At 37.2% G+C, this 12,457-nt stretch overlaps 2 protein-coding genes across 2 annotated transcripts; one reads left to right on the forward strand and one right to left on the reverse strand.

The window, feature by feature from the left end:
• Positions 1-1,199: 1,199 nt before the first annotated feature.
• On the forward strand, positions 1,200-5,025 carry LOC133816829 (beta-hexosaminidase 3). Its single transcript, XM_062249130.1, has 13 exons — positions 1,200-1,882; positions 1,975-2,010; positions 2,109-2,220; positions 2,335-2,405; positions 2,500-2,630; positions 2,712-2,777; positions 3,044-3,144; positions 3,245-3,304; positions 3,463-3,496; positions 3,668-3,766; positions 3,863-3,922; positions 4,107-4,357; positions 4,447-5,025. Exons 1-13 carry the CDS (start codon positions 1,397-1,399, stop codon positions 4,611-4,613), a joined length of 1,674 nt encoding a protein of 557 aa, XP_062105114.1. The 5' UTR covers positions 1,200-1,396; the 3' UTR covers positions 4,614-5,025.
• Positions 5,026-5,247: 222 nt separating this feature from the next.
• On the reverse strand, positions 5,248-7,791 carry LOC133816830 (2-alkenal reductase (NADP(+)-dependent)). The gene is made up of 5 exons (XM_062249131.1): positions 7,389-7,791; positions 7,108-7,294; positions 6,582-6,748; positions 6,393-6,475; positions 5,248-5,751 (listed from the first exon to the last, which is right to left on the reverse strand). The coding sequence occupies exons 1-5, from the start codon at positions 7,635-7,637 to the stop codon at positions 5,373-5,375; spliced, it is 1,065 nt and encodes a 354-aa protein (XP_062105115.1). The 5' UTR covers positions 7,638-7,791; the 3' UTR covers positions 5,248-5,372.
• Between the last annotated feature and the right edge of the window lie 4,666 nt (positions 7,792-12,457).

Raw genomic sequence — 12,457 nt, forward strand, 5'->3', positions numbered from 1 at the left:
AAGATTAGGAAGTAATGAAAGACGTGGAGAGTAGTAGGTTTGTTGGTTAACAAATAACAAAGCAATGTTAATATATATTAATATAATTAAGAGGGTAGAGTAGAAGAGTGGGCCTTTTGGATTTTAGTCAACCAGCCCAGCCCAGCCCAGCCCAGCCCAGACATCCTCACATCTCATCTCAGCTCAGCTTATGTTGTTGTTGATGAATACATAATCTTCTTTCTTGTCGATCTGTCTTGAATGGAAGATGAAGAAGATGAAGTTAAAAATGGAAGTCAGTTAAAAGGGATTGAATTGTGCACTTTTTCATTTTTAAATAAATATATTTTTATATTTTAACAATGTATAATTGTTAAAATTTATAGAAAGTGTAACCAATTAAATGTAAATATTTATTAAAAATTATAAATATAAAAAACTGCTTTATTAATCTTTTAATAATTGTCATATTAAAATTAATTTTTTAGAGAGAAATAAAAATATCTTAGAAAATTATTTCTATATAATTGTGTTTTTTTCCTATAAAAGAGAAAAAAGAATATGAAGGTGCCAACTGCCGGCTGCCACCTGCCAAGACATTTATATTAATTGGCGTTTCATTTTGTTATAAAAGTCAATGTATTAAATGAGTATTGTGTCAAATTCTAATCGGTTAGACACTAAATTGGAACACAATTTTAGACAGCAACCAACCAATGTTTTTGTATTAATAATAATAATAATAATAGAGTAGAAGAGGTGTGGTGATGTAGAGAATGAGAATGAGTTGTGTAAATACCAAAAAGAGACAGACAGAGACACGTGGCGTAGTTGGATTGGATTGGATTGGATTGGATTGGGTTGAGTTAACTTTTCGTTGGTAGATAGTTGGGCTGCCACGTTGGTATTAACAAATTAATTTGGATGGAAAAATGGAAAGCATTATTGGGTTTGGAAAGCAAGAATGGTAAAGATGCTAGCTGTTGAGACAAATAGAAAAGAATGTTATGAAATACAAAAAAAGATTCATATTCATTATTCATTCATAGGATTAGGATGGCAGACAAACAAACAATGGAATGGTCATAATGAATTGGATTGGATTGGATTGGAGCAGCAGGCACTTTACGTACAATTATTATTATTTATTTTAGAATATATATTTAGTATTTACATACATGAGCTCATGATAACATATTATATTAAGCTACTTTGTTCTTTTTCCTTTCATGGTTCACGTGAACACAAAACACAACAGAAAAGAACAAACAGAAGACAAGTGATCCACCCACTCCTAACTCCCATTCCTAATCTTACTTTTCTATTTTTCTTGTTTATTAATATTCCTTTCCATCCCCAAACTCACAACACAACCAATTATCCTCATTTTTCTTCTTCTTCTTCTTCTTCTTCTTCCATGGCCACCACAATCAGAACCAGAACCAGTAGTAATGGTCATAGTCATGGTAATGGTGGTGGCCTACTTGTGAATCTGAGGCTGCTGGGACTGCTACTACTTCTTCTTCTTCAACTTGGTCAGCTGGCTTACTCTCTTGAAACCCAAAACCAAAATACCCAAAAGCAGCTCAACCTATGGCCAATGCCCAAGCATGTCAACTACTCCACTTCCACTCTCTTCATTCCCTCTCATTTCCACCTCATTACCCAATACGCCGACGTTTCCTCCATTCTCAAGGACGCCTTCGCCAGCCTACTCACTCTCATCAATCTCCCTCGTGCTACTGCTAACAACTCCAAATCCAAATCCCCTCTTCTTCTTCTTCAAGGCTTAAACGTCGTCGTCTCCTCCACCAACGAACAGCTTCAGTATGGGGTGGATGAGTCTTACCACCTGTCTATTCCTCAACCAGACCCCTCCAAACCCCTTTATGCATATCTCCAGGTGATAAATCAATTACCTTTCCTCCAATCTCCAATCTCCATTTGTTGTTTTCGTTGACTTTTCACTACCATTTATTTTTCATTTTCATGTAGGCAAACACCGTCTACGGTGCTTTACACGGACTACAGGTTATGCTGAATATGCCATGATATTATGTGTTGTGTTATTACATATTCATTCACATTCATTCATGCTGCTGAGGATATCAAATATTATTGCAGAGCAGACCTTCAGCCAACTATGCCGTTTCAACTCTAAAACCAAGACAGTCGAACTCAATAGGGCCCCCTGGACCATTATCGATGAGCCCAGATTCTCTTATAGAGGTCTCTTGATTGGTGAGTGACCACCTACTTACATACTTCTCATCTCAATCCACACAAACTTCAAAAATGTCAAACTCTATGTGTAATTAATTATTGTATGTATGTATGAATGTGAGATTGGTTCAGATACATCTCGACACTATCTGCCTCTGCCGGTGATAAAGAGTGTCATTGATTCCATGGCCTATGCAAAGCTGGTATGTCATCTATACCAGTCCAACTATTCTTTCCTAACTTTCCATTTTCATTTGATAGTGTTCACTCAATCAATCCTTAACTTTGAACGACCAGAATGTCTTGCACTGGCACATTGTGGACACTCAGTCTTTTCCTTTGGAGATACCTTCCTATCCCAAACTGTGGAATGGTGCTTATTCTAATTCAGAAAGATATACCATAGCAGATGCCACAGAAATTGTCAGGCAAGTCATTTTTTTTCTTCTCTCTATATTATTATTAGTATCTTTGTTACTTCTTTAATATTCTTGTTCAAATATTTGCAGCTATGCTCAAAGACAAGGGATTAACGTATTGGCTGAAATTGATGTTCCAGGACATGCTGGGTCATGGTATGCAAACTAAATCTATATATACATATAGTTGCATGTATTAGAGTCTTTTGAAGCTTTAGCATACATATAAGAAATCATTGCAAACTTTAAGAAAGGAGCAGTCTTTTTATTTCTTGAATCTCTATAATATCTAAAGATAAGTGTTCATTTTCCATATGAGGTAAGCAGAGCTTGATATTTTTTACATACATTATCTTAGATATGTCATTTTCAATTGATTTTAAGTTGCTCAAAAAGGTAATGAGTGATGGTTTAAATTTTAGGGGAGTTGGCTACCCATCTCTGTGGCCATCTAAGGACTGTCAGGAGCCACTTGATGTTAGCAATGAGTTCACCTTCAAACTAATTGATGGAATTCTTTCAGGTCCTTATCATACTTTCATCTGTTTTTCGAAATATTACACATTTAGTTGTTAATCGTAGTGCTTCAATGAATTGAGATATCTCACTTTGACATGTTTCAGACTTCAAGAAGATCTTTAAATTTAAATTTGTGCACTTGGGAGGTGATGAAGTTAATACAAGTAAGCAGAGAAACTTAACAGCCTTAATCTATGCTTGTTATTTCAGTTTCAGTTCAGCCTGTTATAGATAAATTTAGTTGTTATGTTGAATCGTAGAAGTGATTATACATTGTTCTTTTACTTTTAGCTTAGATTTTTTTAACAACTCTATGTTTCAGGTTGCTGGAGGACCACACCTCATATAAGAAAATGGTAATAATGCTATAATCAAACTCATTGCTAGAAGGATTTGTCTTATTTTGTTTTTTTTTTGTTTTTTTTAAAAAAAAGAGTTGTGTCAGCTCAGTTTCTGAACAGATATCCAATTCCTTGATTGATCATTAACTCCTCTACATCCATCCATAATACCAATCTTGTGTGCAGGTTAAGAAGGAATGGTATGAATGGATCTGAAGCTTACCAGTACTTTGTGTTGCGAGCACAACGCATAGCTCTATCTCATGGATTCGAAATTGTTAACTGGTATGATGACATGACGTTTATGTCCAATCTAATTATTGTACTGCTTATCCTTAGCTAACAATCTACATCTAATCATCCACTTTAAAAAATTTACAGGGAAGAGACGTTCAATAACTTTGGCAAAAAATTGAGCCGACAGACAGTGGTGCACAACTGGTATGCCAAAACTCTAATCACTCATAATTCTGAATCTTATATTATATGGATGGTATTGAACGATTTTGGTTTGCAAACAAGTATGTGATTTCTTGATATGTCACTTTACTCATATGTATTCTCAAAAATCACTCATTCTCAGTATTTTTGTTGGGGATGATGATGCTCATAATTTTGTGGGCAGGCTCGGAGGTGGTGTTGCTCAGAAGGCAGTTGCAGCTGGGTTGAGGTGCATTGTGAGCAACCAGGACAAGTGGTACTTGGATCATTTGGATGCTTTATGGCAAGATTTCTATTCAAATGAACCGCTCACAAATATCACAAACCCCAACCAACAAAAATTAGTTATTGGTGGCGAGGTCTGTATGTGGGGAGAGCACATTGATGCCTCGGATATTCAGCAAACCATATGGCCCCGCGCTGCTGCAGCCGCAGGTACTTGCATTGCATTCATTGAGTTGCATCTTGATCTTGTTGTTGTGAGGGCTTTACTCATGTTTTTCCTTTCATGTCATGTGATGAAGAGCGGTTATGGACGCCTTATGACAAGCTGGCGAAGGATCCAAGGGAGGTTACTGGAAGACTGGCGCATTTTAGATGTTTGCTGAATGAAAGAGGAATTGCAGCTGCCCCATTAGCTGGACCAGGTAGGGTTGCTCCTGAGGAACCTGGCTCTTGCTACCAGCAATAATAATAATAAAACCATCTTTAGAGCATTCATTTGATTTGAAATGGCCTTTGATTTAGGAATCAGACAGCTTTTCTCTTCTTCATTATTATGGAAAAAGGATGTGACCTCTTCTCATGTTAGTGCATTGAAATCAGTACATGAATGACAGGTATGCACACTCATGAACAGATGTGAGGTGCAAAGAAAATGTATTATCACTATTATTATTATTATTATAAAAAATAATTAATAATTAATAATGAGAATAGGAGAGGAGTGAATTCGATTCAAGATGGATGGAAATTTGGCCACTAGCTTGTGTTCTACATTAACAACCATGTCAATAATTTAGATGAGTGAGAGTGACGTTTCATTCATGTAGAACTATTTTCACATTGAATATGTTACAACATAATTGGCATTGTTGACAATAGATGAGTTTGTTTTGTGGCTGGGACTATCATCAAATCAGGCCACAAATGTTTGTTAGTGTCCTTTTCTTCAAGCAAAGGAAGGAAACATATATATCCTATCCATTCATAATTATTAAGTCAAACATTATAAACACCATCTCTTTTTTACTTGTGCATAAGATTAGGAAAGCAACCCTTCATGAGTTTCTGGCCATTGAAGTAAAAAAGCTCAAGAAATAAATATCTCAACATTATTGCATAATCATCCACTTCAAAAACAGGGAATAAATATAGCTCATTTATTCTTGAGTTATTGAACATGCGCTATGCGAAGGGCCTCTTCCAGAATGTATAAGCAGAAGAAGATTCATTGATGGGCTACACGAATGACCTGCTTACCAATATTTTTGCCAGAAAATAAGCCAACAAGAGCAGATGGAGCACTTTCCAAGCCTTCATTCATGTCTTCAATGTAGACAATCTTTCCTTGCTTGTAGTAAGTGGTAACATGTTCAAGGAAACGTGGGAATGAATCCAAGTAATCGCTTTGCAGGAATCCTTGTATCTTGATACGCTTGGGTATGAGATTGTACAAGTTGTGCATTGTTTGAGGATCAGAGAGGCTGTTGAGGGACACCATTCCACAGGCGGCAATCCTACCGAAAATTCTCATGTTCCCAAGTGCTGCATCAAGCATGTCTCCTCCCACATTGTCAAAGTAGATGTCAATGCCTTGTGGGAAGTACCTGCTCCAACGATCCATCTCATCGGTATTAAACTCTACATCAACATCTTATGCAAAACAAAACTCTGCATGCATTTTTTACTTGGTTTAAGTTTCAAAACAAGATTTAGTACACACCCTCAATCTCTCTCAGTAAGGTTGTTATATTAGGCCTAGAAATCCAGATAGCCAATGAACTTCATAACATAACAGACTTGTCAAATACGTTCTTATGAGTAATAACTAACAGTCATGAATACTTGTAGACAATCACGTCACGTATTCTATCTCTTTATGTAAAATGAACCACATTTGGTTAATTTTCAGAATAAAAGGGCTGTGGTTTCCTAACCTAGTCTATAAAATAAACGTACCACTTCTCAAACACGTAATATGATTAAATGAGTATAGGTCCCCCTGCCTAGCTAACTTAATGGTCATCACAGATGGATCAACCAATCAGATTATAACATAAGTCTACGATAGCAGACATATACATGTGTGCGTGTTGGGTCTAAAAGAATTAGATAACGAAAAGACAGAGTTGTCAATTTTGTATCATGTTATTCACTTTATAAGTTTATTACTAATAATAATAATAGCATTCATTCATTGTACCAAGAAAAGAAAAACAAAACTTTATCCAGAAAAATCAGTACCAACCTCTTCAAAGCTGCAGTCAAGTTTGGGTCATCCTTGTAGTTAAAAGCATCATCAAAGCCAAGCTTATTCTTCAACAGATCAACCTATAGTATTTAACTGTTTTGCTTAGTGAATATGTACCAGTCTAGCTAGCATATATAGAAATATTTTGAGATTGGGGTTGTAAGAATAGTTAAATTAAGACATTACTTTGTGGTTCGAGCCAGCACTTCCAACCACATAACAACCATGCAATTTAGCAAGCTGGCCAACAAGCTGACCAACAGCACCTGAAGCTGCAGACACAAAAACATATTCTCCTTTCTTGGGGCAGCACACCTCAAACAACCCTGCATACGCAGTAAAACCTGGCATGCCTGCATACACACACGCACACCCCTTTTCTACTTGAGTGAATATTTCAACAACCAAATAATTTTGCAAAAACTGTAGACTTCCCCCTTTGCCAAATACTGTCAACAAAAACATTATTTGTTTCTGTTTAGTTTTGTTTTGTTTGGTTTGGTGGATACCCTTTTGGTTTTTCTTCTCTCCCACATGTTCGAAAACAGAAAAGTACAATAATGGTTCTAATGACTGTCTTTTTCAGTTGGATAAAAGAGATTTATTTATTCAAAAGAAAAAGATGAAACTTCAATTCAACATGGAATTAGAAAGTAGAGATTTCAATTGATTTGTATGTAGCAAAGAAATAAATAAGTAAGAAGATGCATACCAAGAAGCCCCAAATGGTATGAAAGAGGGATATCATCATCCAAGTGGATTTTTCTGAGCTGTTGGGCACGAGTGGGAGAGACTAAGGTGTATTGTTCCCATCCAGTCATCCCAGTCACATAATCACCAGCCTTGAAATCTGGGTGATCAGAGTCGACAACTTGGGAGACGCCAAAACCTTCAAGCGGCTAAGCTATGCCAACATATTATATCAAATATAATTATGATTTTACAAATGAATAAGATAATCATGTGTGTGTGGGTGGGTGGGTAGGTATGTACCTGAGCAGGGACAAATGGGGGTATATAGGAACCATGAAAATCTCTCATACGACCTCTCATGTAAGGGTCACAAGAGAGATATAGGTTCTTAAGAAGAATGGCTGCAGACCCTTTTAGATTTGGAGGGTTGAGCTGAGTCTGAGTTACCTTCACTTCCATGTCTGATTCCTTTGGAATTGTGTCTACGTAGCCTTTCAGTAACACTTGTTTGTTCTCTACACCCATTGCCATTGCCATTGCCATTGCCATTATCACTCACTGCTACACTCTTTGGTTTTTTGGTTATTTGAGCCTTGTGAGGCCGTTGAGCTGTTTAATGATAATAAATAAGAAAGAAAGAAAAATCTATGGCATGAGAATTCAGATTGTTTGTTGTAAAAATATTAGAAAAATCTATGGCATGAGAATTCAGATTGTTTGTTGTAAAAATATTAGATTTACGAATTTGAATCTTGTTTGTCAGTTGTTTTGGTCTTTTTTTTTTTTTTTTTTTGGAGAATTATTAATGTTAATTTATTCCACCTTAAAAGAAAACTCCAATTCTCTGAAAACTTTTTCCCACCTACTCACCTCCCATTCCAAGCCCACTTCTACTTACCTACCCAACATAGTGATAATGGTACTACTACTAGGACTACTTCTCCTAAATCCTAATACTGAGACGTGGCACCATGTCGTTTACAAATAATATCTACCTTCCAATTTGATTGGACATTTCACACGTGTGAAGCCAAACCATCTCACATGCCAACATTATATTGTACTATTACAAGCTAAAAAGAAAACAATTGCTAGGAAAAATATACAAATAAATTAGAAATAGCATTGGGATTATATTAAAAAATTAAAGAAATGATATAACAATAGAGTAACAATTAATAAAGATAAAATTTTATTATTTATATACCACCGGTGTTAGTAGGAATCGACATCTTTGTTGCACAGCTTTCTTAAAATACATTTGGTGCAAGAAGACTAAGACCACTCCCCAGTAGATGATTTTTTCTATATTTTAAAATATCTCATCAAAATACTATTTTATTTATTTTACTTTTAATTTTTACATTATACTATACATCAGCTTCTCTATTTTTTTCTCAATATCATTTAAATATATTTTTTTTATTCATTTAAATTTTTTTCTTTCATTATCAATAGTATCTTTATATCTTTTAATATGATATTTATCCTTATATAATATCAAAATATAATTATATTTTATTTTAGATTATTCCAAAATAAATAAAATACAAATTAATACAAAATTTCAAAATAATTCTCAATATAATAATTATAACAAAATATAAAATAATAATATGTATATAAGTTTTAAAAAAATTACTAAAACCATATAATATTATTCTTAATATCAAACATATATATAGAAAGTTAGAAAAAAAAAATATTTATAAAGGAGTGAATAGTTGTTTCTACATGTAAATAATGAATAGTGTATTAAGCAAAAAAAAAATTTGAGTAGCTCATTTGATGGAGAACCATTTTCTCACATTTGAACTATAATTTTAAAATATAACTATTTTAAAGGAGCCATTGGGAGTGCTCTAATAATAATAGATAGAAAGTAGTTATCCTCCTCACTCCTTCAAAAGATTTCCAGAAAATTAAAATGGCCTAATTTTTTTTAAAAAAATTACTAGTAGGCCGAGAGCTTCTATCACGAAGAAAGACTCTCTAAGAGCTAAGAACTAAACTTAAGAAATAAAGACTAGAGTATTGTTGAGAGATTTGAGAGAAGATTGAACTATGTGTTTGGCATGAGGGTTAGGTTTGGTATGAATGAGAATGTCAAAACTAACACATGTTTGATTAATTTATTTTTAATGGCTTAGAGTTTGTATTTCCAAGTGGTCCTACGTTTTAGCTTGATTTGATGATAATTTTTTACTCTTATAAAAAATTGAGTTTAGGAGTGTAAATCCCGCCCCTGATTCAATAAGACCTTGCCCCGCCCCAATCCAACTCGATAAGTGTTTTGAAGCAGGTCAGGGCAGACCCGCCCCGGATGAGTCCGGACAGGTCATACCTGATACGATTTACTTTTTTTTTTCTTTTTTTTGTAAATAAATTTTTTCAAAAGATTTTTTTTATGTTTTTATCAGATATATTTATAAATTGTTTTAAAGTAATTGAGTTTTTTAAATTTTTATTGTATTATTAACTATGAGGTTTATAATATTCAAATAATACTAGCATAAATCAAATTTACATGTAAATTTATAATAGTCATGTATTTTATGTATATCATTACTTATTGATTGTAAAAAAAATTAAAATCAAAATTATAATTCTTTACTTATTGATTGTAGAAAAAAAAAAGAGTAAACTGGGTGGGTCGGGCCGGTACTTGAATCAATAGTGGGTGGGGTGGGGTGCTGCCCCATGTAATATGCCGGCCTTGAGAGCATGTTACCAGCTAGGTTGGTGCTCGGTCAGATGCACACGCGAGGGTGCAAGCTGGTGAGCATGTTGATGACTTGTTTATACGACAGTGGCATTTTTGTAAATATCTTCAACATTGCCCAGAAATGGACGAGACTTGGTAGGTTCCATATTGAAGGGTCAATGAACGCAATGGTGCAATCAGATTTGGGAGATTCGGAGAATTGGCGAGATGAGAGCCAAATATGTCTCCCAAGCAAAAACCATATATGTTACTAGTAAAAGGCTAAAAGCTGAGAATGTTCTTTGTAGGGGGAGCACCTGGTGCTAGCTATCCACCACCCCTGGCGCAGGTGCATCAAGTGAGCTACTACTAGTTAAAAGGGCTAGTAGGGCAGGCGTATGAGGACCACGAGGGGACTCATATGTCTCCATGAGTAGGAGTACTCATGAACATTACCGGGCCACCCTGGTAGTGCGTTGAAGTGTGCTGCCAGAGCTTTATGGGTACGATTCCTTTGGCTTGTCGGGATGCCGCTTGCATGGAACGTGGCCCAAACCTTCGAGAGACGTCGTGGTGCGCCATGGCCACGAGTCTCGACATGAGATGGCATGGGAAGTCATTCGTGGGACTTGTTAGCATGCAAGCATTTGAGGGTGCACTATGCTTGAGTAGGTAGAGGTCCAGTGTGTGCTACTAGTTTGGCAACTAGTCTCGAGGGCCTGACAACATGAGTGAAGGTACGGTGCCTTGAGGATTGGACCATGGATGGATGGGAGTCCTTGGGCCGCGATGGGAACTATTCGGATGGTATCGAATAGGGCATGATGAGAGGCGCTAGCACGTCATCTTGGTGTTGGCTCTTGGGCACACATGTTGCATTGGCTTATGAATGTCTGGGTGGGCATCGGTGTTGGAATTTTCCTTGCCATAGTGAGAACCTATGGACAGTGTGAGTGTCTTGGCTATATAGCCTTAATGCATGGATGCACTCATAGATGCTTGAAAGTATGACTTGGCGAGAGTTGTTCGAGAGACGGAAGTGTGCGTAGGCATACGATCGCGCGAAAAATATGCTCATTGTTATTTGAATAGTTGGAAGGCTGACCTGGGCTCAGAGGATTCAGGTGTCGCACAGGCATTTCTCCTGTCAAAATGTCAGCCCATAACAGTTGGTATCAGAGCCAGGTTCATCTCAAGTTGGGGTGAACCTGGTTGGCCCATCCTATAGTGGATGTAGGCGTGAAGAAGGATCAAGAAGGTTCGAATGCTTGAACAGATATCGTTAAGCCTTTTAGTCACCTATAAAGGACCAGTAAGCTGAGACGGGATGAGACTTGGTTGCTCCTCTTTGTGGGAATACTGGACATCCGAGAGAGGGGACAAGTTATGGTTGCTTCGAATCAGAAAGTTCAGTGATGCTAGAAAGACAACTACCATAGGCGATTGTGGAGATGTGCTACATTAGAGTTGGAACTCGTTGATATGAGACAAGGTTGATCGAGAGATCAAGGTTGTATGCTTTTTCACTAGTTCAGGTTCGCCTGAGTGACAATGTAAGTTGCATGGAGCGCTGTTGTTGAAAAGGGAACTTGTACGCGAAGGTATGGAAGCATGATAGTGGTCATCAAATGCTTTGTATTTGATGCAGTTGATTGTGTTGTCCATGTTGAAGCCCCGGCCTTCGGAGATAGATTATTATAGCGCTCTGACTGAGGGTGATGCTCTCTTGTATCCCAGGTTGGGCCAAGAAGAAGAGGTAGAAACTCCCACTGATTTTGAGAAGGTGGCGGAGATAGCTGCTGAGGTTGCGAAGGCAGCCAATATTTTTGTTGATGGCCCTGATGATGAGGATACCCCAGTCCCTATCGGCCCCACACCCTCGGCCCCGGCTCCATCGATACACCACAGTCCTGATCAACCTGATTTACAGGAGGTGTTGGAGAGGTTGGAGCGAGTCGAGAGTCATCAGGATACCATCCTAAAGAACCAGGCGGTCATCATGGATGCTGTCAATAAGATCTTGACATTTGTACAAGATCTTCCAGATGATTCTGATTCCGACTCACTTGACCTCCCAGATGATTTTGTCGTACATGACATAGGCCTTCACCCCAGATAGTACTCATAGCAAATCCTGAGACCCCAGGTGTTGCTATTATAGAACCTGGGGATGTTGCTGGTGTAGAGTTTGAATTGGCCAAGAGGAAAAGATGCCAACCTAAGAAATTTGAAGACTACACCGACCCAACCAAGAAGAAAGCTCGTGTGGATGCGATTGATGATGTGCCATTAGTCCTCGACCCTCTGAAGAAGCCACTTGCTACACAGTACAGGACGGTCGGCAAGTGGTTGCTTGGAGATATTCCGAACAAGACGAAGAGGGATGTCCAAACTGGTGTGTATGGTATGAGTTGGTTTCTGACGATGAAGACACCACAGTTTTGGATCGATGATGGGGTAAGTAATTTTATTAATATCTGTTATCTGGTATAAACATTGGGTTCGATAGGGTTCGATGTTTGTTCGATAGGGGTTTTATGTTGGTTCGATAGGGGTTCGATGGGTAGAGGCAGATGGTTTGGTTCTAGTAGCTTTAAATTGGATTCGATGGGTAGAGGCAGATGGTTTGGGTTCTAGTAGCTTTATATGGGGTTCGATGTTGGTT

This window comes from Humulus lupulus, chromosome 2, assembly GCF_963169125.1.
Source record: "Humulus lupulus chromosome 2, drHumLupu1.1, whole genome shotgun sequence".
Taxonomy (NCBI): Eukaryota; Viridiplantae; Streptophyta; class Magnoliopsida; order Rosales; family Cannabaceae; genus Humulus; species Humulus lupulus.